The 24,011-nt window shown below is 38.1% G+C and overlaps 2 protein-coding genes across 3 annotated transcripts in view; one reads left to right on the top strand and one right to left on the bottom strand.

The window, feature by feature from the left end:
* ST6GAL2 (ST6 beta-galactoside alpha-2,6-sialyltransferase 2) overlaps window positions 1-13,120 on the top strand; it is a 49,498-nt gene extending 36,378 nt beyond the window's left edge. For both annotated transcript variants that reach the window (XM_057369488.1, XM_057369487.1), the window contains one exon: window positions 8,198-13,120. In XM_057369488.1, the coding sequence (XP_057225471.1) occupies window positions 8,198-8,466 (269 nt within the window). In that variant the 3' untranslated portion in view covers window positions 8,467-13,120. The remainder of the gene's footprint in view (window positions 1-8,197) is intronic.
* Window positions 1,521-24,011, bottom strand: part of LOC130575545 (pinopsin-like) — a 75,017-nt gene continuing 52,526 nt past the window's right edge. The window contains exons 4-5 of the mRNA XM_057369489.1: window positions 23,271-23,504; window positions 1,521-6,522 (exon numbers count right to left, since the gene is read on the bottom strand). Of these exons, the coding sequence (XP_057225472.1) occupies window positions 6,295-6,522; window positions 23,271-23,504 (462 nt within the window). The 3' untranslated portion in view covers window positions 1,521-6,294. The remainder of the gene's footprint in view (window positions 6,523-23,270; window positions 23,505-24,011) is intronic.

The raw sequence follows: 24,011 nt of genomic DNA, 5'->3' as shown, positions 1-24,011 counted from the left end.
TGCAGCAATGAGTCAGCACCCTTCCACAGTGACTGATGTCAGGGGAACATTTTAACATCAGTTAATAGAGTTAGGAACTGTATTACAGTACTTAAGTCACAATATTATTAAATCTCTCAGAAAGGGGGCCAGTGGGGAAGAGGTAATCTCTGCCATGCTTTTGTTTTAGAGGAATGAATGAGAAAGATGAGAAGTGGAACTTTTCCCATTTTTTTTTCACAGCGTGGCAGCTAGGGAAATAGTGGGTTTTGCACTTCCTTTGGGGTATGGGGTACCCTATATCAACAGATAAACCAASCTTTTGATTTTAATCTCTGAGTCTTTTCTGTTTGTTTTTTTCCCTGAGACACCAGTGTAGACTTCCACTGGCTTGTAAATTTGCCTTATGTGGCATCTCATAGCTTAGCTAATRTCCCTGCTCATTATAAATCATTTACTCTTTGTCTTCCTAGTCCAATCCTTATAAGAGCTTTGAGAAGCCATTCCAGCATGTGTTTGCATCATTTTTGCATCATTTTTTCAGCTGCTGCCTTCATGCTTCTAAACAAAACTGCACAGTATTATCATCATCTTGCATTAGCGTTAGGAAATTGTCACGCCGGCATTTCACAGTCAGAAACTGTTGGTTCAAATTTGGCTGAAAAATAAGTTTGCTAAATGAGAATTGATATGTTTACATTTCATCTTGGACTTGGGTCTATGCCATTTTTCTCAGAAGAGATATAAGCATCCAACCACCAAACCTCAGATTTGGATTCCACTGGCAAATCCTAAATTAGCACTGTTACTAGGGGAGGGTTTGCCCTACCTTTTGGCTACAGATGTAAGTTATCTCTCACTTCCTGTTAATAAATCTTGCACTGTGAAATAKGAACTCAGTTTTCCTCCCCTCTTTCTGTACATATCAAAGTTCAATTTTTAATTTGGTCTGATAGTATATAAATTGGTAGTCTCTGTTGTTACCATTCTGCTGTAAGAAAAGACTGTTTACCCTTGTTGGTAGCCAATGGAAGCAGCCCATTCTGACCTTAAATTTTTGTCATCGGAAGACCAAGAGTAAAACTGCTGAGTTTCTCAAGAGCAKCATTCTGTGCTCATTGGATGGGATGGTGCATTAGAATTCGGAATGTTTGGGGGCTTTTTAATAATGTTGAGATCATAGAAAGGCTTTTCTGTGGAGATCTTGCTCCTGTCCACCATTTACTTAGTGGATTTTCTATAAATTCCTACTTACCATTGTCCGTCAGTACACTTCGTTAATTTACCTCTTCAGAGGTGACTTCAATTGAAATTCACATTTATATATTCTTATACAGCAGTGACTTTTATTTTTTAAAAGCTAGCTGAAAGCTTGACTGCAGCATTTTGGGTTGTTTTGGGCTTTTTTTAACTCCCAAATCAAAACATGAACTGTGCATATCCTTACATTTTGGGTTGTCTGTACAAGTGGTAGTCTTGGCTGTGTGCTGGAGGTTTTAGCGTAACATACAATCCATTGAACACAAAATAACTAAGCCCAGACTACTTTATTGTTGGGAGAAGGGAAATGTTGTTTGAGTTTTACAGCTGACATTACAGTTTTAACAGTTATGCATCATTAATAGCTGATAACATTATTTTAATCTCCATTTGCATGCATCAAGACAATAGTGCAAGCAAGGCTATCATTACACTGCAGCATTAGCAGGCTGTTGTATGAYTAGGAGCTCAAATTTAAAGTGGCTTTGGAGAGCATATTCCATAGAAGTATGCAGCTGATCTCCAGCTCTGCTTAGAAAAAAATGCACTTTGATGAATTGAAAAAAACAATTAGATCCATTAGGAGTTGCCTTTATTGCTGTTATTCATCTGTTTTGCCAGTGGTTGGAACAGAATAGTGCTCGCTCTTTCCAGCTCAGTGTTGTTCAAGTATTAGCACACAAATAAAATTAATACCTCCAATACATAAGCTTCAAATTATTCTTACTCTAATAAAAAGCACACTGAAATTTGAGTATCTCTGACTTCCCGAAATGCAGACAATAAAAGAGCAATCTCTCCTCTTAAATCACATAAAAAATCTTTACTATTCTAGTGTATTACCCATAATTAAATAATACATTTAAAATTACATTATATTACTGGTCAGTATTTTCCAGTCTATGCTCATGGAATATTGTGATTAATGTAGAGCTTTTTGCATTCACCAAGTGATAAATATGTAATTTTCTAGGTCTACTATGTAATGCTACTATCTATACATCAAAGATGACAAGTATTGCACAAAGTATTAAGCTTAGGCACAAGGCCATTTGGTGACAATTCTCTTATAAATAATTTAGTTTTCTGTGGTTGGTATTTTTCACATAGTTGATGAAACAAAACAGAGGTAAAAGAACATTTTTGTACAAAGTGCTGTAAGAAGCCAGAACTACTTTTACTGCGTGTTCTAAAAAGAACAACTGAGGCACATTTGTCCCAGTTTCAAAGAGATTCCTGTGGCACCTACAATCCAGTCAAGAGAGACCATAGTAGTAGACTATCCTATAGAAAACTATACATTCTAAATGTTTTATGCTTATTTGTAATGCTTTCAAGTGCACAGATTATCAAGCACAAAGTTAGTGGTGTATCTAGCAAAATTATTTCGTGTAACTGAATTTATGATGTGTGTGAAATGAGACATTATGAATGTAATAATCAATTTATGTGTATTTAAATGTTTTCAGCATCTCTTACATTATGTAAAAATGATGCTGTGTTCTTGATTAATGTTTGAGTTGCACTTACAATTCTAGATGCTTTTGTACAGCATCTGTTGATTCAAGTATATTGAACTATGTTTTATTTATTTGTAAACTAGAAAGCATTCTTTTTAAAATCAGGGTGCTAACCACAAAGCTTAATCACACCATACAAGACTCATGTTGAAAAATCAAAACCTTTGGTTTATTCAAATTGCCAAAACCAAATTGAAAAAACATTTTCTCCWTTTGATTAGAATCCATAGTACATGTTCATTTGTCAAAACCATCCATGCAAAGAATTTAATTTTCAAATAATTCTGTTTTAAATGTTCTCAGTGCAGATAGTAAAAGCTAGGTTTATTTGTGCCAATTGGAYTCGGTATAAACTATACCCAACATTTCCTAACAACACAGATATCTGCCAAAYAGGAAAAAATAAAAGTGCTACACTACACTTGATCTTAACCAAAAGGCCGAGAAGAGATAACACACTTTTCTAAGGATTTTGAAATACTAATATATGATATTTTGAAATATATAATAGTGTTTCAGCACTATTCTACTTTTATAACAAAGTTACATTGGACTGACAATCACCTGATTTTTTTGGAATAATATATTTTATAGTGTTTTTTAAAGAGTATTCCATGCTCACATTTTTTTTAAATGTCTAGTTGGGTGTTTATGAACATTATYATTTAACTATAAAACATTCAAAAAATACACCTTTGAATGATCTCCTATAATACCAGCAGAATTATTTTGCGTTTTTCCATTTCTACAGTTGAAATCCAAATGGGACTTTTGGAAATCCAGCAAGGCTATTAGAATTAGAGTGGCCAATGCAGAATTATCTTCAGTTATGATTTTGAATATATGGTAGCTCCAGTCATGTTTGTCAAAGCTAAAGTACCCTGACCTTTTCCTTAATGTGAAATGTGGATTGGATATGTAAGTTCTAAAAGGTCTTTTGCTGTTCGAATGCTACAGATAGCCTATAGGCTTTCCCTTTCAGATTTTACATTTTCTTAGGTTGTGCATGTCTACTAGCCTTCCCTAAATACTTTGTAATCCTCTGCTTTTACTCCCATTCCCCTAACTTAATACTTATGAATACTGAAAAAAGCAATCTCTCTTCACCTTAATCTTTGCACATAAATTTTCCCCATRTTTATGGCCCATGGTTGGGTCAGTCAGAGAGAGCAGGACTTGTGCCTCCTAGCTTTAGCTGTTTCTAGTGCAGCTCTGCATTTGTATTAGTCACCCTCAGACTTATTAGAGCAAAAAATAGGTGCCTCTTAAATATTACTGTGAGCCCCATGTTCCCCATAACATGTGAAATTTTCATCCRTAATGGGAGTGCAGGGTATCCATGCTGCCACTCAGGCTTCAACTACAGCCACCAAAAAACCCAAAAATAACCAGGAACTTCTGAGGAATGGTTTGTATGATCTATTAGTACTGCTTCCTACAAGTGCCCACTTTCTTCTGCCGACAGCAAAGGAGCCTGTGAAAGCAATCTCAGGTGTGGGTAACTGCACTGAGCACATCTGGTCACGCCTTGTTTTCATTTCTCCTCAAAATGCTCCTGGAAAAGCCAATGATATTATTTTTCATGAAGCTCCAAAAGCTACTTAGATAGGTGAGTGGAGGAAAGGTTCTTGATAGCCAAGTGCCAGACTCTTACATTCAATTTCTGTCTAGTCAGTGGAGAGGAACAAAAGGTAACTCCTCTGTAAGTGAACAATTCAACACATCCTAAAGGAGACATCKAAAATAAGTCAGATGAGTTCTGCCCTCGAAATACCTGTCTTCTGCATTGTCTGTAAAGAAAACTTTAGACCAGCAAGGTCAGAGATGGGCATGAACATCTCCGTGAGATTAATTCTGTCCAGAATATGTATTGGGCTGGGACCATAACTATCTCATCCTCTTTATCAAGAGCTCCTTASGTGGTCACGTATAAGACAGTCTGTGCTGTTTATATGCAATAATTGTGCATTGACTGAAAATTAACCTAAGGACTGTTAGCAGAGACAAATATTGAAGTGTGTTGTATGGAAATTCTTCCCCCTACAGGCTGTCAAATAATGATATTCATGACATTCATACTGACGATCGCAAGGGAGTGTTGAGATGTGGAACAAAGTTGCAGATGATATTGAAATGGGCAGTGATGTGAAAAGTACACAGATGAAAGAAATAAGTATATAGACATATTCTGAGGGCAGTGCAGGCATAGGAAATAAAACTTGGACACTGCAGGGGTGAAAGAAAATGCCAAGAAATTCAGCCACAGAAGAGAAACCTAGGAAGCAATAACACAGAAAGAAATGTGTAAAGGTAACAAATGGGGAGCAACCTGGGACTTCTCAGAATAGACAGGCATGCAAAATGAATTAATGGAGCCAAGATTAAGTTAGAAAGCAGTCAGGCATATACCTCTTCTTTGTCTTTGAGATTGGATCCAAACCATAAAATTTCAAATATCATGTAAAAATATTTTKGAGGTTATGTAAGTGCCAAAAACCTATGGTGATTTAAAAATAATTATAATATCACTGAAGCTAAGTGGAGAGAAGGAAGATGGGACAACTGAGTTATAAAGTCAATGAAAATATAGACAGCTTGGCACACTTATACCTGATGGATACAGATGTCAGTAATTCCCTGCAATGTTGTTGCACAGAGAGAAATTGAGTTAAAGAGTGGTGGAATGTGAGACCTGTAGTCCAGGGAGCCCTGTTGGCTGCACTGTTTTAGGGACTTAGGAAAAACAACCTAGAGATGGCATTAGAAAAAAAATAGAATAAAAACTGAATGTATCCTAGTAGATGGACTGATGTAAATGTCCTAGTGGTCTAAACTCTTGCTATTCTTTTAAAGATGCTCAATTAATGTTTTTTGTGAACTGAGTTTGCAGCAATGGCTCTACAGAGCTAGGGCTATCCATTGTGGAGGGGTTTCACATCCTGATTCTACCAGGAGATAAGCAGAGGGACATTTCTGTGTGTGGCGATCTCTACTTGTCGTTGKAGCTGATCTTTCAGAGTTTAACACAAGATTGTGCTATAAATTAGCTGTTACCACTCAAAAAGCTGAGTGATGTTTGATTTTCCTCCTGTCAAACATCATTGTCCAGCATGAGCAAAAATGTGAGTAGAAGTTACAGTTATTTATGAGCAACCTAAACTGAAATTCCAAGACRTGATCTGGATGGAACCAGGAGGAAAAGTAAAGAGCTAAACTACATAACCCAGCATGCCTTTTAGGTTGATCCTGGAGGACACTGAACTATAGATGACTAAAAACTAAAACTCTGTTTCTGAGTCCTCCATTAACTAACACAGACCACCATAATAATAGTGATATTGCTTAAAATTCTGCCATGGTTGAACCATACCTGGCAGGTAAGTGTTATTAAGAAGTCACAATTTTTCTTCTTGACAGTTTTCCAATCCCATAAATGGCAACTTCCTTTATTATTTTTAAAGTTAACTTGGTAATGTGGCAGTGAAGTAAAACACACTTTGGTTAAGGCTTGTACTTTCCATCGAAGTCAGTCTTCCTAAGGTGTTGGTGGTATAGCTTTTGAAATTGGCTCCAGGCTTGGCTCTGGGTGCAGGAGAGAAGTCATTTTATTGTCTGTTTCTGGATGTGCTTCATTATTGCACACGTTTCCACCATCCACCCTCTGATCCAGCTGGATAACGGTTACCTTGGAATGGCAGGTGGGCTCTCCATCAGTGGAGGAAGGAGGCTGGCAGTGGAAAAACTGACGGAAGCATTTGTAAAACTAAAACAAAAAAAAAACCAAACAAATATATACATTGGCAGGTTACAATTCAGAGCATCTCTGTAATATCTTCAAGACAAGAAAACTTGGTTTATTAAGCTTKCCCAAATAGAGATTAAATATTTTTTCACCATGAATGTGTTTCTTGCTGCTTAAGACTAAAGTTCACTCAAGTTTGTGAATTTCAGAATTTATATGCTTAGCTTTTCTAAGACTATAGATTTTGTAGAGTGTAAAGCTGTAGAACAATTATTAAATATTTTCAGAACCTTTAATTTATATTAAAAGAAGATTTAATCACCAGAAGTAATTGGTTTTCAGTTACTTTACACGTCAGGCAGGGAAAAGTCATTTTGATAATCTAATGATACACAGTGGGGAGACCATAGGGTTYTTTTCATTAGCAAGCCACTGAAATCCCTGCATTCCTAAGCTGTAAACTAAACTTCAGAAAATGGCTTTGCTTAATTAACAAACCAGAATAATTTTTTTTATGTTAATTCATTTAAATTCTGAGATCTACCAAAACACCTTTGGTGATGCCAAAGCTGTTGTGCAGGAAAAAAACCAGAACAAGTTACATCAGTTCTCATCTGTAAATGCCAAGTTAGCAATCTGTAAATGCCAAGTTAGCAGAGTTAGACAGCTTTCTCCTCTGAGAGCTGACAGTCCTATTCAACAGACAGGGATACCAGTAGTGCTACAAATGCCTCAATACATTTTCTACACACATTTCTTTTTTAAGTGAAATCTTAAAAAGAATAAATGGTGTCCAAAACGTATTTCATGTCACTTTCCTTTTACGTGGCTTTGTGAAATAGAAAAGGCTTCCAGGAGCTGTGATTGATGTGAAAGGATTGTAGTTTAGGCAATTTTGTTGATCATTATCTGACATTAGTACGTCTGAAAATGTGCAGCTGCAACAGCAAGATTTCTCTTGTTTCAAGGCTATAAAGACCTCAGTTGACAGTGTTGATGATAGTGTGCCATTGTCATGTGGCASAAAAAAATGGATTGGCATTTTTTGTGGATTTCTTGCTGAGCAGGCAGTGATCAGGGGCTTTTCCTTATATCAGCATTGCTCTAAGTAGGAATTAATTTTTCTTGTCACTCCATGAGACTCTTCACAGAATTGTCTGGAGCTGTGGGCTTCTGTGCCACCACTRCATGGGTGATGTATCTTTATATGCCCTTTCCATGTATTTGGCCATGTCTTCCTGCTTAGAGAGAAGCAAGTGGATGGGAAAAGGAAAATTGGTTTAATCTCAGACTAAGAAAGACCAACTTTGCAATAAGGTGGAGATGTTTCAGGGATTCTTGTGAGGGATCTTTTGTGGACAGTACATAGCATAAATGGGGGCAGATGGGAAAGAGCAGTCTTCTCACTCAGGAGGCTGATGGTGATATGCAAGTCCTTTWTCAGCTTTTTACTCTTTCTTTATGWCTGTAGTCCTGCCCTGYTGACTCTACAGCGATCACAATCTTTATATATCAGGGACAAGTGAAAGCTGCTCTAATAAAAGGCACTATTGCKTCACTTAATGATTTTACAGAATACTTAAGGTTGTGACTGCAAAGAAAAGCAGAAAAGAAAAAAGAGATTGGATGACTGCAGGGAAATTTTGTGAGAAAAGTGAAATCTGGTGTTCATTTTTGTTTTCACTTCTTGTTCCAGGTATCCTGATCATGATGTCCATGTGTGATGAAGTGCACGTGTACGAGTACATCCCTTCGGTGCGACAGACCGACCTGTGTCACTACCACGAACTCTACTATGATGCAGCTTGTACCTTAGGAGCCTACCATCCCCTGCTCTACGAGAAGCTCTTGGTGCAGAGGATGAACAAAGGTTTGCAGGATGATCTGTATCGGAAGGGGAAAGTCATTTTGCCAGGGTTCAAAGCTGTCAAGTGCCCAAAACGAAGTAACTTCCCTCACTTCTAGAAATAAGTCCTTCAGAAACAATGTGCAATAAGGTACTACTGTCGTACTATAAACAAGAAGAGAATACTTGAAAAAGTGTATCTTAGACCAATCTAGTCTTGAGTCTATAAATTGTAATTAAGTAGCAGGCATGAGAAATATTTCTTTTCTGAGCCTGAGTATTTATTATTGCTTTGCAAATAGTTACAGGAAAAAATCAAAGGCTTAGCTCATGAAGGTGCAAAGGATATACTTAGGCAGAAATATAATGTATTGTTGTTGGTGTGACTGTCAGAATTTGTCGGTGGTCTCATGCCACACATGCTATACTGTATTATTTTAAATGCATTTATTTAACTGTCAAATCTGGCATTGTGAAAGAGCCTCTATTGTTCATRTACGTACAGAGTGGCCAGTTGAACAATGCAGCATTTCCCTTGGCTCCACAGCATTTTCACACTCTCCCAGAATGAAGCAGTTGCTACTCCAAGCTGTGCAGTCATTCACTAGAGCAGRGTTTAATATTCCTAGGCAGGCTCAGTTCCAGGCCTCCAGCTGAACAGGGGTTTATGGTGGCAATGAAGTGTGTGTGGTCAGTCGAGGATGGCTGCTGAGTGTATGGCTGATGGGAGTCTCCCATGCTCACACTGACTGAACAGGAAGAGAGAAATGTCTCATTTCTTTAGAAAAAAAAAGAACCCAATCAGGATGAAAAACTCTCCCTGAAAGGACTATCAGGAAGGTGTGAGATGGAAATGCTGCCCTTCCCCAGTCTGCACAGACAGAGAAGATCCAGAGAAAGCCAAGGGAGGCTGTGCAGCCCTCACCCATCACACTGAAACRAGCACAGAGCAGATCACCTCTTGTCAACAAACATAGCATTCAGGAATGCAGACATAATTTGTTATATCTGAATCAAAGTCACTTGTTCTCAAGTTCTTGCTGTTAAGAAGGTGGAAGGAGTTTTCTGACAAAAGGTGATATCAGCATTTTTTTACTTAATGTTTGAAAGACTGTAACCCAGAAAAGCTGTAATGCCTGCAAAAAAACTGATACGGATTGCATATGGAGAAAGTTTGGTATTTTCATTCATAACACACAATGAGAATATTCTCTAAGGCATTTCTAAAAATCTGCCTAATTCCTAATATATTAAAAACATTATTTTCCAAGACTTCAGTTTTTCCAGGTGGTGGGAGGTTATTGGTTTAGAATGTTTTTTTCAGTTTTTTGTTTTGTTTTTTTCCCACCCAACTATACCTTAACTTTTAGAGTAGGTTCAGCAGGAATTTGTGTGCACAAAAGCACAGGTATATGCTTCTCAYATCCATCCAGTAAAAGAGTAGACAGCTCAAAGAGGCATTGAAAATAATAGCTGACTGGTTGTGGTGGTTTTGACTTAAGCAAAAAGCCAGAAAGGCAGAAAAAAGCAAACAACATTAATGACTATTTCATCTTCAGTTGTAATGTAAGTATAATCACAAAATCCTTTTTCTCTCACTCAGCTCTTTGGGAAGCATTATTGGAAGGATCCTTTGGAAGGATTATTTTCCTTCCTCAAAATGAAGAATATGTGTTTTACATAGGACTTAGTCTTCTTTTTGGGCTTTRTGGTGATCTTAAGATGCTTCTTATTGACAGAAATTATGTGTAGATGATCTAATAACTGTACTTCTGTGTTGTATGGATAGTTATGTCCATAAGGCATTTGAAGACATATCAGAATTATTAGGTTTTACTCACACTAGCCTTGGACTCTGGCTGTAGTACATACCAATTTCTTTTTCATGTTTTGTATGGTGGCAACAKTTATTCTTGAAATTAGTAACATTGTTATTTAATTGCATGGAGAATAGATAGCCTACATAAACTAAWCTATTTTTCCATATATTTGGTACCCTGTTTGCAAAACATAAGCAGTCTGAAAAGTGCAATCAAACATGTCTCTCTCTGCTGTACCCTAGGYTAGCTATGACATAACTGTAAAGGAAGAGAGTTTAGCTTTCTAAGGCTAGTGAATATGCTACTTCTCAATAAGCAGGAAATTCTAGAGTTCCAAAAAGAAAAAGAAAAAATCATTTTGACTGGCCTGCAATCCCTAACTTTTAACTTTGATTTTAATTAAGAAGAAAAATACTAACTGCATTCTCAACCACCCACAGCAGGATTAGGTAGTATTTTTTATTCCCTCAATAATTTGTCAGAATAATCAACACAACTGTTGTACTGAACAAGGCAATTTGTAAAGTTTCATGTAACAAGTGCTAAGCATACCTACTTAATACACCATTTATATACCAATGCAGAACCAGGTCTGAGATGTTATAAAATCAACTGTATCTTTAATTTACTGGACTGCACATTGAAACCCTTGCAGCCAATATTTTTTCTTTGCCAYATCCTTATTTATATGGCAATGAGTCCTCCTTTCACAAGTGCAAATGTGGGTGCTGTAGCACCATCACCTCAGAGGATGCTGCAGGGATGTGTGGCAAAGGCTTGCTCACAGAGGAGGACGACCAACCTGTGATGCCACCTTTAAAAAATGAGCCTGGTGTGGTTTTCTAACACWGGTTTCCACTGTGATATTTTACTGGTCTGCCTGCTCAAACACCTTGTGGTTGCTTAAAGAGCATTTTCTCTCCTACCTTGTCTTGTCCTCCTTCCGTTTTTGGTGCAATTGCAAGTGTGTTTGATCTGCTAATTGAGGGCTCCCCTCCACAATGAGAAAGGGGTAGAAATAACGGGGAAACACAAAGGAACTGCAGAGATGCTCCTCTCACCACTTCTTACTCTCTGTGGCATTGGCATTGCTGGCTTTTCTAAGAGCCCTCCAAGTGTTTTTGTATTAATGGGCATTTACCCATCCCTTGTGAGGGCAGAGAAATATTTGCACAGAACTACATTCAGAAAATTTAAATCAATGAATGTGTAATAACACTGAACCACGTATCTTCTAAAAATAATAGGTGAGAGTGCTGGTTTTAGATACGAATGTTAAATACAGCAGTGTGAAAGGAAATGCRTTTTCTCTCCAAGATCATAGAGGGTTCTGGGGAGAAGATACAGGCTCTCCCCTGTGGCTGTCACACACTAACAGAGTGTGTCTCTCTAGACAAGRGAGGTTTGCACAGACCTGGTGCGTCACGAGGTGCATCATCAGCCAAGCAATTGCTTCWGCTATCGGGCCCCTGAGCTCCCTCTGCACTTGTTGTAGGCTTTAAATTTGTGGAGTTTTACTGACAAGTAGGAACCAGTTGCCTTCAAACACTATCGAGCCTCATTTCTGTGCCCTGGTGCTGTGGACAACAGTTAAAGTTAACTGAAACAAACCAGAAACACAGCAGCAGCTTAAGGGAACGTGCTGAGTTTATGCTGAATTAAATTATGCTCTTCTTTCCCCACTGTGAATTCTGTAACTTTTCTGACTTGCGGTGCTCTATCATTTTGTGCATTCAGTTTTGGATGGTTAAATCAAGGTATTCTTCTGTTTATTCAAGGAAAAAACAAAAGAAATATTTTGCCTCATTTTGAGCCAAAATCTTTCACTAGGAAAAAGAAAAAAAAAAAACAAACCAAAAAAACCCCCATTATTTGTTCCGTTCCTCTATGGTTCTAAAGGTTACCTCAGCATGAACTCATAGCTCAGTCCTTCCTTGGATTAAACTCCTACATCTTTTTTTACCTCGTTGTGCAGTTTTATGCTGTAGAAACTCTGGTAAATTACCATGATGTACCTTTGGGGAGAGAGAGGGGTGATATAAGCACTCTAATGTACACTCTCACTTTACAAATTTAATTTAAGCTTTGTTTGTCTTTGGTCAAGACACTTTCTTTGGTGAAGACATCCAAATTCTGAACTTGTTGCTGTAGATCTCTTGCCAAAGTCAGGAAAACCAAGAGAGTTTTTGTGGGTTTTTTTAAATGAAGACAAGTGTCTACACTTACTGGTTGCACAGACTGAACAGTCATTTTAGAGACTGATTGAATTTAACAGGAATTCAAAACACATGCAGAGCAATCCATAGTGGGGTTTTTAATTTCCTTTTTCTTCAGAAGTTTTTAAGGATGGAAAATGCCATTTGGACAGTGACACAAATGTACCATGAAAAGAGTATTAAATGCATTGACTGCAACAATAAATGGTTGCTATTTTTCCCTTCATGCTTTCTAAAGTTGATGCATATTTAAATGAGATTCTGCTTTGAAGTAGGTAATTCAGAAGCCTGCCATTAAAATGATTTGAATCTTTCCCAGCATCTATCCTCTCACGAGGAGGATACCTGATTTAACTGTTTGAAATTTAAAGTAGCCCATGTCTGGGCATACCTGCATCACTTAATGAATTTTGACAGTGCAGTTGTCTTCTCTCTGGCTTGCAATCAGATTCGGAATTTYGTTCTTGAAGTAAGAGTTGTGTGTAAAAGCCTTACTTTTTTTCACATCATCTCAYCACTCTTAAAATATGTAGTCATTGAACTATCCAGATATAGACTGTGTACTTTTTTAATAGCTTTGAGAATTATTTTGTATGATGATTTTTTTAAATGAATGTGTACTCTAATAASAAAGCTTAAGATTTTACAGGAGTCACATTTTTAAGCAGTGTTTGTATACATTTTAACACTTTTTATATTTTCTATTATGATTTTGTATATTTTTATGTATACACAGTGTACAGATTTTTTCCTGTAAATAAAACATTTGTTTTCACTTGTTTACGAGTRCTGGTCTTTTCATGTTGCCTTAAATGAATGACATTGAACTGCAGGTGGAACCAAAGAGGGAAGRTGCCTGTCAGTTCTGCACACAATTTCAGTGAAATCTCAAATGGAAATGGACAGCTAATCTGGCAAGGAGGTATCACAATAAACTACAGAAAAGGGGAAAATATTTTAAAGTCACTTTTATTCTGAAGTGTACATATGTATTCAAGCAGGTGCTGTAGGATTCCCTGGGAGAATATATTCACCATACTGCCCTGTATTTGGCTGTAGATTTCTTGTGATTATCAAACCCTCTATGGAGCTCTGATTCCTTGATGCTGTTCTTGAAGTGCTGGTAGACTTCAGCTAAATGGCTGTGCCACCCATTCAAGGAATTCAGTGTCATGTTTTAAGGGAAAAGAACAGACTTTTTATTAAATTATTAATTAAAATGAAAAACAACTTACCAAAGGTAGAATGTAACTYGCCATTCAGTCTGTGATGAAGTGCTGTATAATTCAACCACTACAAGCCTGYTTACATCCATTAAATGTGAGGCATRCTGCTGCTTTGGGTAGTTTTTGAACTACACAGTGGCCTGAGTTGAGCCAGTGGAGGTGCTAATCAGTGTTTTCATCCCAGGGACTCATCTTGAGTCCGTGCCAACAAGAAAGCTGGTTACACATTAGTGAAATGATGAAAGTTGGATTGCCATCGTGTACACTTCTGGCAGACAGTAATCACACAGCTCATCCTGGGTATTACACCAGCTCCTGACAGGCAGTGGTGAAGGGCTAATTACTGTCATGATATTCAAGTAACACCTCTCAGAAAACTCACATCAGTGAGACACTAGAGGATAAACTGAATGCTGGGATGCACGAACGAAGCAACTAATTGATACTTTTGAAATCCAGCAATTTCATTGTTTTTATTTAAAAAACAAGAAAACATAATCACTGTGGTCCATCTGTTAAATTCTCTGTCAGCTTCGCTGTCTGTGACCTCAGAGGACATTGTTGTCTCACTGCATTCAAACCATAGCTCAGTAGGAGGTTGAAGTCCATGAACTATTTTGTGTACCAAGGACATCTTGCTGTCCACTCTATTCTTTAGCAGTGACACCCATAGGAGGTGTGACATTACCCTTCTGACAGCATCTCAGGCAGCCTCGCAATCAACTGATTTTCAGATTTATTCCCAAAATTACACTGCCCTTTTTTGAACAACATGCCTTTGTTGGAGGTACCTTTTATCATTTTATTGMAAAGCCAGCTGTGTTTCACTTGAGTTGTGCTTAGGGGCATAATTCTGTTGACAGGTCAAACTTCATACAGGCATTTTGGTCTGTTTATTTGCATTGTTAACTTGCCTGTTGTGATGTGGCTAAAAGGTATGTCTCAGGATGATTAATTCAGCTTGCTGTCTTGACTGCAGCATAAACTTGTTGAAGTGATTCTGCCCCTCTGCTCTGGTGAGACCCCAGCTGGACACTGCATCCAGATCTGGGACCTCCAGCACAAGAAGGATGTGGACCAGTTGGAGCAAGCCCAGGAGGCCCAAAAAGAGGTCAGAGGGCTGGAGCACCTCTCRTATGAGGAAAAGCTAAGAGAGTTAAGGTTGTTCCTCCTGGAGAAGAGAAGGCTCTGGGGAGAYATTATTGSAGCCTTTCAGTATTTRGAGTGGACTTACAAGAAAGATGGGACAGGCTTTTTTCAGGGCTTGTAGCAGAAGAACAAGGAACAATGATTTTAATTGAAAATAGTATAGATTTTGGCTTATAGATTATAGATTTCCTTATATAGGAAGAAAAATTTTATGATGAGCATGGTGGAACACTGGAACAGGTTGCCCAGAGATGGGATAGGTGCCCYGTCCCTGGAAACATTCAAGGTCAGATTGGATGGGACTGTGAGCAACCTGGCTGAATTGAAGATGGTCCTGATCACTGCAGGTAGGACCAGATGAATTTTCAAAGTCYCTTCCAACCCAAACTATTCTGTCATACTATGGTAAGAGCAGTCAGAGGAACAAGGGAGGAGCTACTAAATTATTAGGCATTTTAATGAGCAGTTGTARCATCCCAAGAAGTAGAGATGAGAAGAAAACATGCAAGCTGTTACCAAAATAATATTAACAAAGTTGGTCCATGGTAGAAGAGCAAGRAAGGCAGAAACAACAGAGCATATACCATGTCTGAGCAATATTACCCTATTTTCATGGTTACAGCATGCTATTCAGATAATTCTTTTTAAATACTCCTTTTACCTMAGACCCCAGAAACACGTGCTCTCATATAAAGTTAGCGAAGTGAGAGATCAAAGSTGAAGGGATTATAAAGTGGGGATAGTTATTTTGTCAGAGGAAGCAGGGAGAAASTATTCTTTGCCCATACTTCAATGTAATCAGCATGGCTGCTGAACTTCAAAGGGATTGGTTATGCACATGAAAGCAAATATTAACGATGCTATTGTGTCCTCAATGCACATTGGTTTAAGACAGCACATTGGTTGCTTTCARTGGGTTTATCACTGCAGGAAAAACAGAGCAGTTGTCATATTTATCTCACACRTGCTCTTCCCTGGCCTTACACAGAGATACTAAACCCCACACAGTATACAATAGGAGTAGCATATGAAGTTAATTCCTCCTACCTAAAAGAAACTTAAGAAAAGTTTCCTAAAGCAACAAAGAAATAAGAGGCAAAGAACTTCAGTGAATAGCAGAAAAAATGGATCCTGCCTCTGTTTCCTATTCCCATTTCTTAAGATAGAATTGTTTAGGGTTTTGCAGTGTGATTGATGGACCCTGACTAACAGAGGCAGCAGCAAATTTACCAGTCCCTACAGTAACATTCCACTTCATGAGGAGAAATGAAGGGTCCATTACCACTGTAATACGGGATGAGTGCTTCCAGATCATTTTGAAATAACTCCAATTTTGCTGGAAGTTCCAAGCATAACAACAAGAAGTATTTTGACACTTGATCTGCCTGGGTGAAGAACGGTGTTTTTTCCATTGAAGTTTTCAACAGCAACCAAGGTAGAGGCTTCAGCATGGAGATCTGGGCTAAAATGTMATTTCTTTTTTTTACTGTGCTGAAAATAAAATCGGCAAAAGTAGCAACTTTTATAATAATGAAGAAGCCACATTTTTCACTGAGAAAGTGCTTTACTGGGAAATTGATTAACAAGTTACAAAAGTGCCTGTTTTTTGTTTTTCAACTTACAYAGAAATTCTTTGATTTTGAAGCTGGTGCTCGCTGTGAGAGAGTGGTGAAGGTGAAAAGGAAGTCAAGTGATATAAGTTTTTGGTTCACCTTTGAATCCTACTTGTAGTGTATTCCTATTGGCCTAAAGTCAGCAAACGCAGAAGTCCTTTAAAGCCTTGGGTAAGCTGTAAGGTCTTGAGTAAGTATTTTCCCYAAAGGGTTAGAACATTACATCTGAAGCAGGGTCATCCATAAAGTACTCAGTATACAAAAGTTGTACCTTATGTAGCAGACCCCTGCATATTTCTATAAACCCAGTTCTGAAAATCTGGTTGTAATTTAGATAAAGGGATTTAAGAAGTCACTGTAGAGCTGATGTTCTTGTTTTCAGTACAGATTCTGAAGATAATACAGAGTTAAACACTGCAAACAAGACAGAAGCAAGAAATGGTTCCTGCTACATTGAGGTATTGGTTTCCACTAACATCCAGTGAATGCCTAAAAAGCTTCCCAGATGAAATACACAGTCCCAAGCATGATTACCAAAATTATAGTTTGAATAATTGTTTTGAACATGAGATTATGAAAAGAATTAAACTAGTTCACACTAGCAATGTGGGGACAGAAAGTGATTTGTGTATGGTGTCCCAGTGTGAGGAAAAGACAACTGCCAAAGGAMATGGGCTTTTTGAGGTATAAAGTTTTATAAACTGGCTACAAATAAATTTAGTTTGAGAGCAATTATTATACTAAATATCAGAGGAACAAAGCCCTGTAATAGCTTCACTTCAAAAGATGATGAACCTCACATTTATTTTCATTTGAACATAGATTTCTGAATTGCATTAAATGAGCAATTTATAATGAAAAGGGGATTAKTCTAATGAATTGCAGACACAGTACAGTTTTATATTGTATTTTCCATACTGTGGCAATGATTATTTCTTTGAGTACAGCAGATTTTTTTTCTCTGGAGAAAGAAGGACATCAGGATAAAATCATAAAATAACGTTCTACAGATATGAATTAGAATTGYCAAGCAAGTCCATGAGGGTTTGAGCATTAATCTAACCTTTAATCATCAAGTTTCTCCTGCTGTAAGACTAGGATGATGATAATCATATGCTTTACAAGGATACTGAGGACTGACTCAAAAATATTTATTTAGTGGAGGTTACATAAATGCTGAAAAATATTCTCTGTCTAGGAAAACTCATTTTTTTCCTCTGTCCATCTAATCTGAAGCAATTGTTGCTTCAATTCCTAGTAAGATATTCCTGGTACACACAGTAAAACTGAGAAGTAATCTCCACTGACACAGTATGTAGAAAAATGTCATGGTCTGAATTAAATTTTAGTATTATGCTGTTGCCACATGACAAAAGATTACTCAGTTATTGTACRAGAGAGGAAAATTAGAGGCTCTGTCACCTCCAGCGTTACACTTACTTTTTCAATTCTTTTTCATCTGTTGAATTTGATTGTCCTCATAAAACAACTAAATTCTTTGTTTATCTMGTATGTTGTATTGCATTGCATTTCAGAATGTTGCATTTTGTTTTCTTCAGCTAACCCATGCTTACATTCAGCTTTGAAATGGTTAAGTTGTGCCAAATACTTAATTGGAGCCCTACTCATAAAACTTGGACATAGTACAGAAAAACAGAAACATTAGAATTTAAATGGGGAACTCTGAGGCTAAATTAATGCATGACCTTAACCAAACCAAGGCATGGGCTAAAATTGAGTCTGATCCCTGAGCTACCATTGCAGCTGAGACCATTGAAACAGAAGATCCTCTGACATCCATTCAGGGTGGCTTGACAATGCCATTTTGAAGAGCAGCTCAAGTTTAGACTATCTGTAGATCCCATATGCCTTTGTAGGACTTTAACTGTCTACACCAAACTTGGAGATCAGTTCAGAAAAAAAACAAAAAAAAACCAAAAAACCCCAAAAAAAAAACCCAAACAAAAAAAAACCTGCCAAGTGCTTTCACCCGAGTTCTCCATCATAATGAAGTAATGGAAAGTGGGAAACAGTACAACTGCTAATATTTTATCCTTTTTTCCCTCTGTATTTCTCTTAGGACTGGCTGAGCTCTTGACCATCTRGACTCTCCCTTGAGGACTGATGTACCTGTGAAGCCAGCAAAGAAATATCACTTTAGCTGAGACTTTTTTATGATGTCTGCTTGCAAGAGTAAGCAGGCTACCAAGGGACCTTGCTTACAAAAACCCTAACACCTTGTTTTTAGCTGTGAACATACCACATTTCTTGCTCTACAGTGAGCTCTGAAAACTGGAATTTATCTATCAATCTACCCTGCAGGTTTAATGACACAGGTGGAAGTGTGTGAAAAACAGCTGATTGTAAACGAAGCTCTGAAACTGCCAGAACTGTAGGCTGATCACAAGAGGCAAGGGCAAACGATTTGTCTAAAGCTGTTTTCCCTGCACTGGAGAAAATTTGAGATGTGTAACCCTWCAGTTTCTTGGAATCCTTAAACAGTTTATTGTTTTATTACCTTTTGGGTAGTGACAATGATTCTAGAGGTCAAATCTTCTCCTAGAGATATTTATTTGCTAGCCCTCAAACATGCAACAATGTAAATCTCTTGTCATTTAATCATTGCAGTTAATGCTGATTTATTTCCCTGTCKCTGTTAGAATAGGTGTGACTGTGGCCCGTTCTGACCAGAATTGCCTACAAGCTTGTCAGGAAATAGAATAAAAGAGGCAATGGTCCCTCTTTTCTAAGCTAATCACAATGAAACTGCACTAGTGTGGATATGACCTGCTAAGCTGAGGTATAGCTGTATTTTTGTTTTGAAATTTGGCTAGTCCTAATAGATCAAAATGCTTACCTGCATCATGCCTAGGGGCTTATTCTAAATTACACTGCTCACTTAAACCTCTGAAGAAAGAGGTGAGTGCATCCAGGTTTAGTGAATAAGTGGAAGAGACAAGAAAAGAYCTATTAAGTGTGTTGTATGACAAGACTACTTTCTGTATCATAGAATGTTGTAATGGGTTGGGTTGCATGGGACCTTTAAAGACCTTCCAGTTCCAACCATCCTGCCACAGGCCAGGACATCTTTCACAGGATCATGTTTCTCAAGGCCCTGTCCAACCTGGCCTAGAAAAATTCAATGACAGGGTATCCACACTTCTCTGGACAATCTGTTCTAATGTCTTTTCATTCTCATCGTAACAAAAATTTCTTCTTCATACGCAGTATAAATCTATCTTCTTTCAGTTTAAAACCATTGCCCCTTTTMCTCACYATAGACCCTGGTGAAAAGTTTCTGTCTTCCTTTTTAAGCCCCCTCTAAGTACTGAAAGACCACAAGAAGATTTCCTCAGAGCCTTCTCTACCCTAGGCTGAACAACCCAAACTCTCCCAAGCCTTTCTTCCGCAGAGAAAACTTYCATCCCTCTGACCATTATCATGACCCTCTTCTGGACATGCTCCAACAGGGTCATGTTTTTCCTGTGCTGGGACCCAGAGCTGGATGCAGTACTCCAGGTAGAGTGTCACCAGAGCAGAGTAGAGGGTCCCTGCTGGCCACACTGCTTTGGATGCAGCCCAGGATACAATCAGCTTTCTGCAAGTGCTCACTGACAGGACATGTCCAGCTTTTCACTCACCAGTYCTGCCAAGTCCTTCTCCACAGGGCTGCTCCCAATATATCTATTCCCAACATTGCTACAGAGGCACTTTCTCACCAGAAATAGCACATTACCGATCGCATGGTTTTGGTGATGGACTTTTTCTCCAATTGTAATACACAAAAGAGTATCACATGTGCTAGCCTGAGTTTCAGTACTCCAGGGAGTCTTCAGTGCACTACCTGAGTGACTAAAAAAGTTAAAGAAATTGGTGTAAATCTCATGAGCTGCCATGGAACAAGGCTATTTTGGATCAGCAAAGTTTGACTTGTAATCTTATCAATAGTTTTTGAACCATTGGTTCTCTAGATCTATGAGCGATGCAGTTTTAAACTTTACTCAAATTTGGCTGTCAGTAACAATGCAGAAAATTTCTGTTTTCTCTGAGTTCCATCTTTAAATGACATTAAAAATTAAAAATTAAATTTAAAATTAATTAAATTAATTAAATTAATTAAATTAATTAAATTAATTAAATTAAATTAAATTAATTAAAAATGTGTGGAGATTCAGTCAATCTCACTGTGATCTCATCCATAACCACACTTTCTTGAACACTTATGAATATCTTGAGTTCTGCATCAATAAAAAATGACTTTCTGGTATGTAAAACAGGGTTAACCTCTGAAGCTGATACACCATAATCCAGCCAATAATCCCTGGTTCTCAGTGCAGTATATCCTCATGCACAGTTACACTAGCCAKAAAGCTCTTCCATGTTGGGGTTCCTGTGCTGTTCTGTGGAACATAYAAAAAGCAGGATGCTCATCTCCTTGGCAGCAAACCCATGGCTACAGGGAAATTCCCTGTCTCCTGGGTGAATGCTTAATATTTGCTTGCATGTAACATGTGCTGTCTCCTCCAGCTTCACCCCAGCATCATTTTGTCTCAGGTAGTTTAGTGCTTAACAGTTTTGTCAATGGAGCTTGCTGTCTGCCTGGAATGTTATCATCAGCCCAGCAACAGCCCAGCCTTAAAYAGTGCATCTCTCTCCTCCTGGAGGACAGCACAGGAAGAAGCACAGCAGCAACCTCATGACATCCCACCTGAGGCAGTTCCTGCAGCTAGAAAGAAATTCAATCTTTTCCTCAGTGATTTATCACTGCAGGTCAGTGCAGGAGGTAATGCCAAAGACAAAACCCTTTCTCTGGAGTTCCAGGACCATGAAAGTGACTCAGGGGCTGCTTGAGAATCAATTTAAAGATGTGCTCTGCAGGATGAGTTTTAAGGCTGMCCCAGAGGCTGATAGTTCCACACTACTCTGCAAAGATTTATGATAGCTGGTCGCTAACACCACAGCTGCAAGTCAACCAATKCTGTTTTGCAATCTTCAGGGCATTTCCCAGAGCAAAAAGGCTTATTCATAGAGAGCTAAAAATTATGCCATGTGTTTTGTGTATTTATAAGGCACTGGAGTAAATACCCTACTGTGGTACCTCACATCTGCAAAGAGAGGACTGTGAAAAATGCAGGCCAGATAATTTCTGTGTTGGGAGGCACCAGCCTTCTGTGACAATTCTCAGCTAAGCTTGAAGACCAGGAAAGCTGAGTGCTGGGAAGATTAACAACTTCTTTTCCTGAGGTGTTAAATTTACAAGAAAGCATGAGAACAACTACAGAGGTGCCAGGAATATCAGTGATGCATTGAACAGGGGGTTTACTGTTGTTTCTGTTCTGAAAGGAGGAGGACCAGACCAAGGGATGAGTTTCACCCTTTTTTGACTGAAGCACATTCCTCAGTGTCAGTTAAAACCAATTATTTTCACTCCTCGTACACAGTGGCACAGCAAAGGAGAGCTGCAGGTTAATGCTGCGCATCAGCTATCATTTTGGTTTCATTAGTAAAAAGCATCTATCTCAAATCTGACCAAGCTCTTCCCTTTCAGGATGGCTCATCAAATCTCTATGTGTAAAGACAATACCAAAATATATCTGTWATCAACATTATATAATCTGCTCCAKTGATCACWGCACAATCAAGRACCTCRAAGTACTCAGAGARTAAAGGAGACAGATGCTGCTGTTGAGACATTTTCTTAAGAATGGTAGAAGGTGAGGGGAAAAGTTACTGGTTTCCTTCAACATTAACACTTTTCAAATAGAAAGTTCTATTTGTTTCAATGTCAGCTCACACTAGACTTTGGAAATGAAGCCCTGGTCTTCGGGAAGGTGATAGAACTTTTTCTTTCTGATTCCAGGGAGGTTTCACAGCTTGCTTGATATTTTTCCCTCAGACTCCAAGAGYAGAYTTTTTTGTTGTTTAAGAACTTTAGRTTAGATRAAGTGGGCCAAGAATGATCTCAGGCTGTGGCAAAACTTGAATATATTTGGCTATTAGATTTAACTCTTTCCTTGTCTCASCTTCATAATAATGCTGCTGTTGATAAATACTAAGGATGGGCTCCAGCATACACTGAACAAGAAAAGATAAAGGGTTTCTTTGCTTTGTAATAATGTAATGGACATAATGAAGAAAGAAAACTGAGAACCACTTCTAAAATATATTCTATTTTTTAAAAAAAAAGTTTTCATAAACTGCATAATTTTCAYATTTCCTACTCCGAAACACTTTAAAACTTCCAGGACTGCCATTATCAAACTTGAGAGTCAGAATCATCAACCAGAAACACTAAGAGGCTCACTTTTGAGTACTGAAAATGGCATTTACAGGAATGAGAAACCTGAGCTGGATCTAGGTCTTTTTAGAATATGCGTTTGTGCTTGTGAAACAAACTTCATTATCTATTTGGACATGTAGCTGAACTGATTTTAACAACAAGGATGTAGATGTCCACAAAAACAGTAACTGCAATGATAACTTGGTTTCAAGAGGGTCTATCATGTAAATGGTACTTGCAAATGGTATCCTCCTTAATTTTGTTTTCAAGGTCATGAWATCCCTTTGTCTTCTTGTCCATCTTTCCTCCCATTGCTCAACCTCACCAAATGTTTAAGTATTCTCCTTATAAATACCTTTGGCAACTAACTTTGAAGGATCCAAATTAATATGCAATGTGCCGTCAGAATTGCAATTTCATTAAGCAAATATTTTTCTGTTCTACCTGTCCAGCAATATGCTGTTGTTTGCAAACATTTCTATCCCAAGACTCCARTAGYATTATTTGGAAAAGCTTTGAATGTTCTTAGAGATACATCTATAGGACTGGTAGTCACAATGGTCAAGAATGTCTGATGGACCCTGAAAAAAATACAATTTAAAACTAATATATGTCTTACCTGCTTATTCATAAGTATGTAGATGATGGGATTGCAAACAGTGCTGCTTTTTGCTAGGATGGAAGGTATGATGCTTGCAACTGGAGTCACAGCACCTGGCTTACCAAACGTTGCAAGTAATGCTATAACCCCATATGGAATCCAGCACACCARATAACAGATAACTGTAGTGATCACCATGAACAGGACGCGGTATTCCCTTTTGCGGGCAGCATTCTTGTGGATTTTTCCAACCTAGGGAAGGGTGATAAAAGATGAAATTTAACAAGCGAGCTGCTGTACTGACTGCATTAACAACCTGGGACTACTGGTGAAGGATCAGCAATGATAATCAACACTGTAATTCCAGAARCAAAATAAATGCAAACCAAAAAGTGATCAAATGCAGTGAAAAGGCTTTCATCATCTCCATTAGGCACTAGGGGAAGCTCTGCAGAGACCACACTGCATGACAGCATGAATCAGAGTCCCAGTGGAGTTTGGAGCAAATGCAGAAAGGGGACACAGTTAGCATTTAGYCCTTAACAGATGTTAGATCATCTGCAGGTGCTTTTCAGGTATGGCATTTTGTGCAAATGTACAATGTTTTCACTCAAGTTATTCCAGTACACAGAACTTGCTTGAGGTGAAGAAGCTTTACATAGCACAGCTGAACCACCAAAAGYATTTTCTACTAAGGCTGGCTACCCWKTGGAAATAGAGCAGCACTAGGACTGTGCTTTGTATCTCTGTCCTAGGATC

The sequence above is a fragment of the Malurus melanocephalus genome, unplaced genomic scaffold, assembly GCF_030028575.1.
Source record: "Malurus melanocephalus ecotype Western Australia unplaced genomic scaffold, MMel_1.1 scaffold_111, whole genome shotgun sequence".
NCBI classification, from domain to species: domain Eukaryota; kingdom Metazoa; phylum Chordata; class Aves; order Passeriformes; family Maluridae; genus Malurus; species Malurus melanocephalus.
This window is presented reverse-complemented; position numbering and strand designations above follow the sequence as displayed.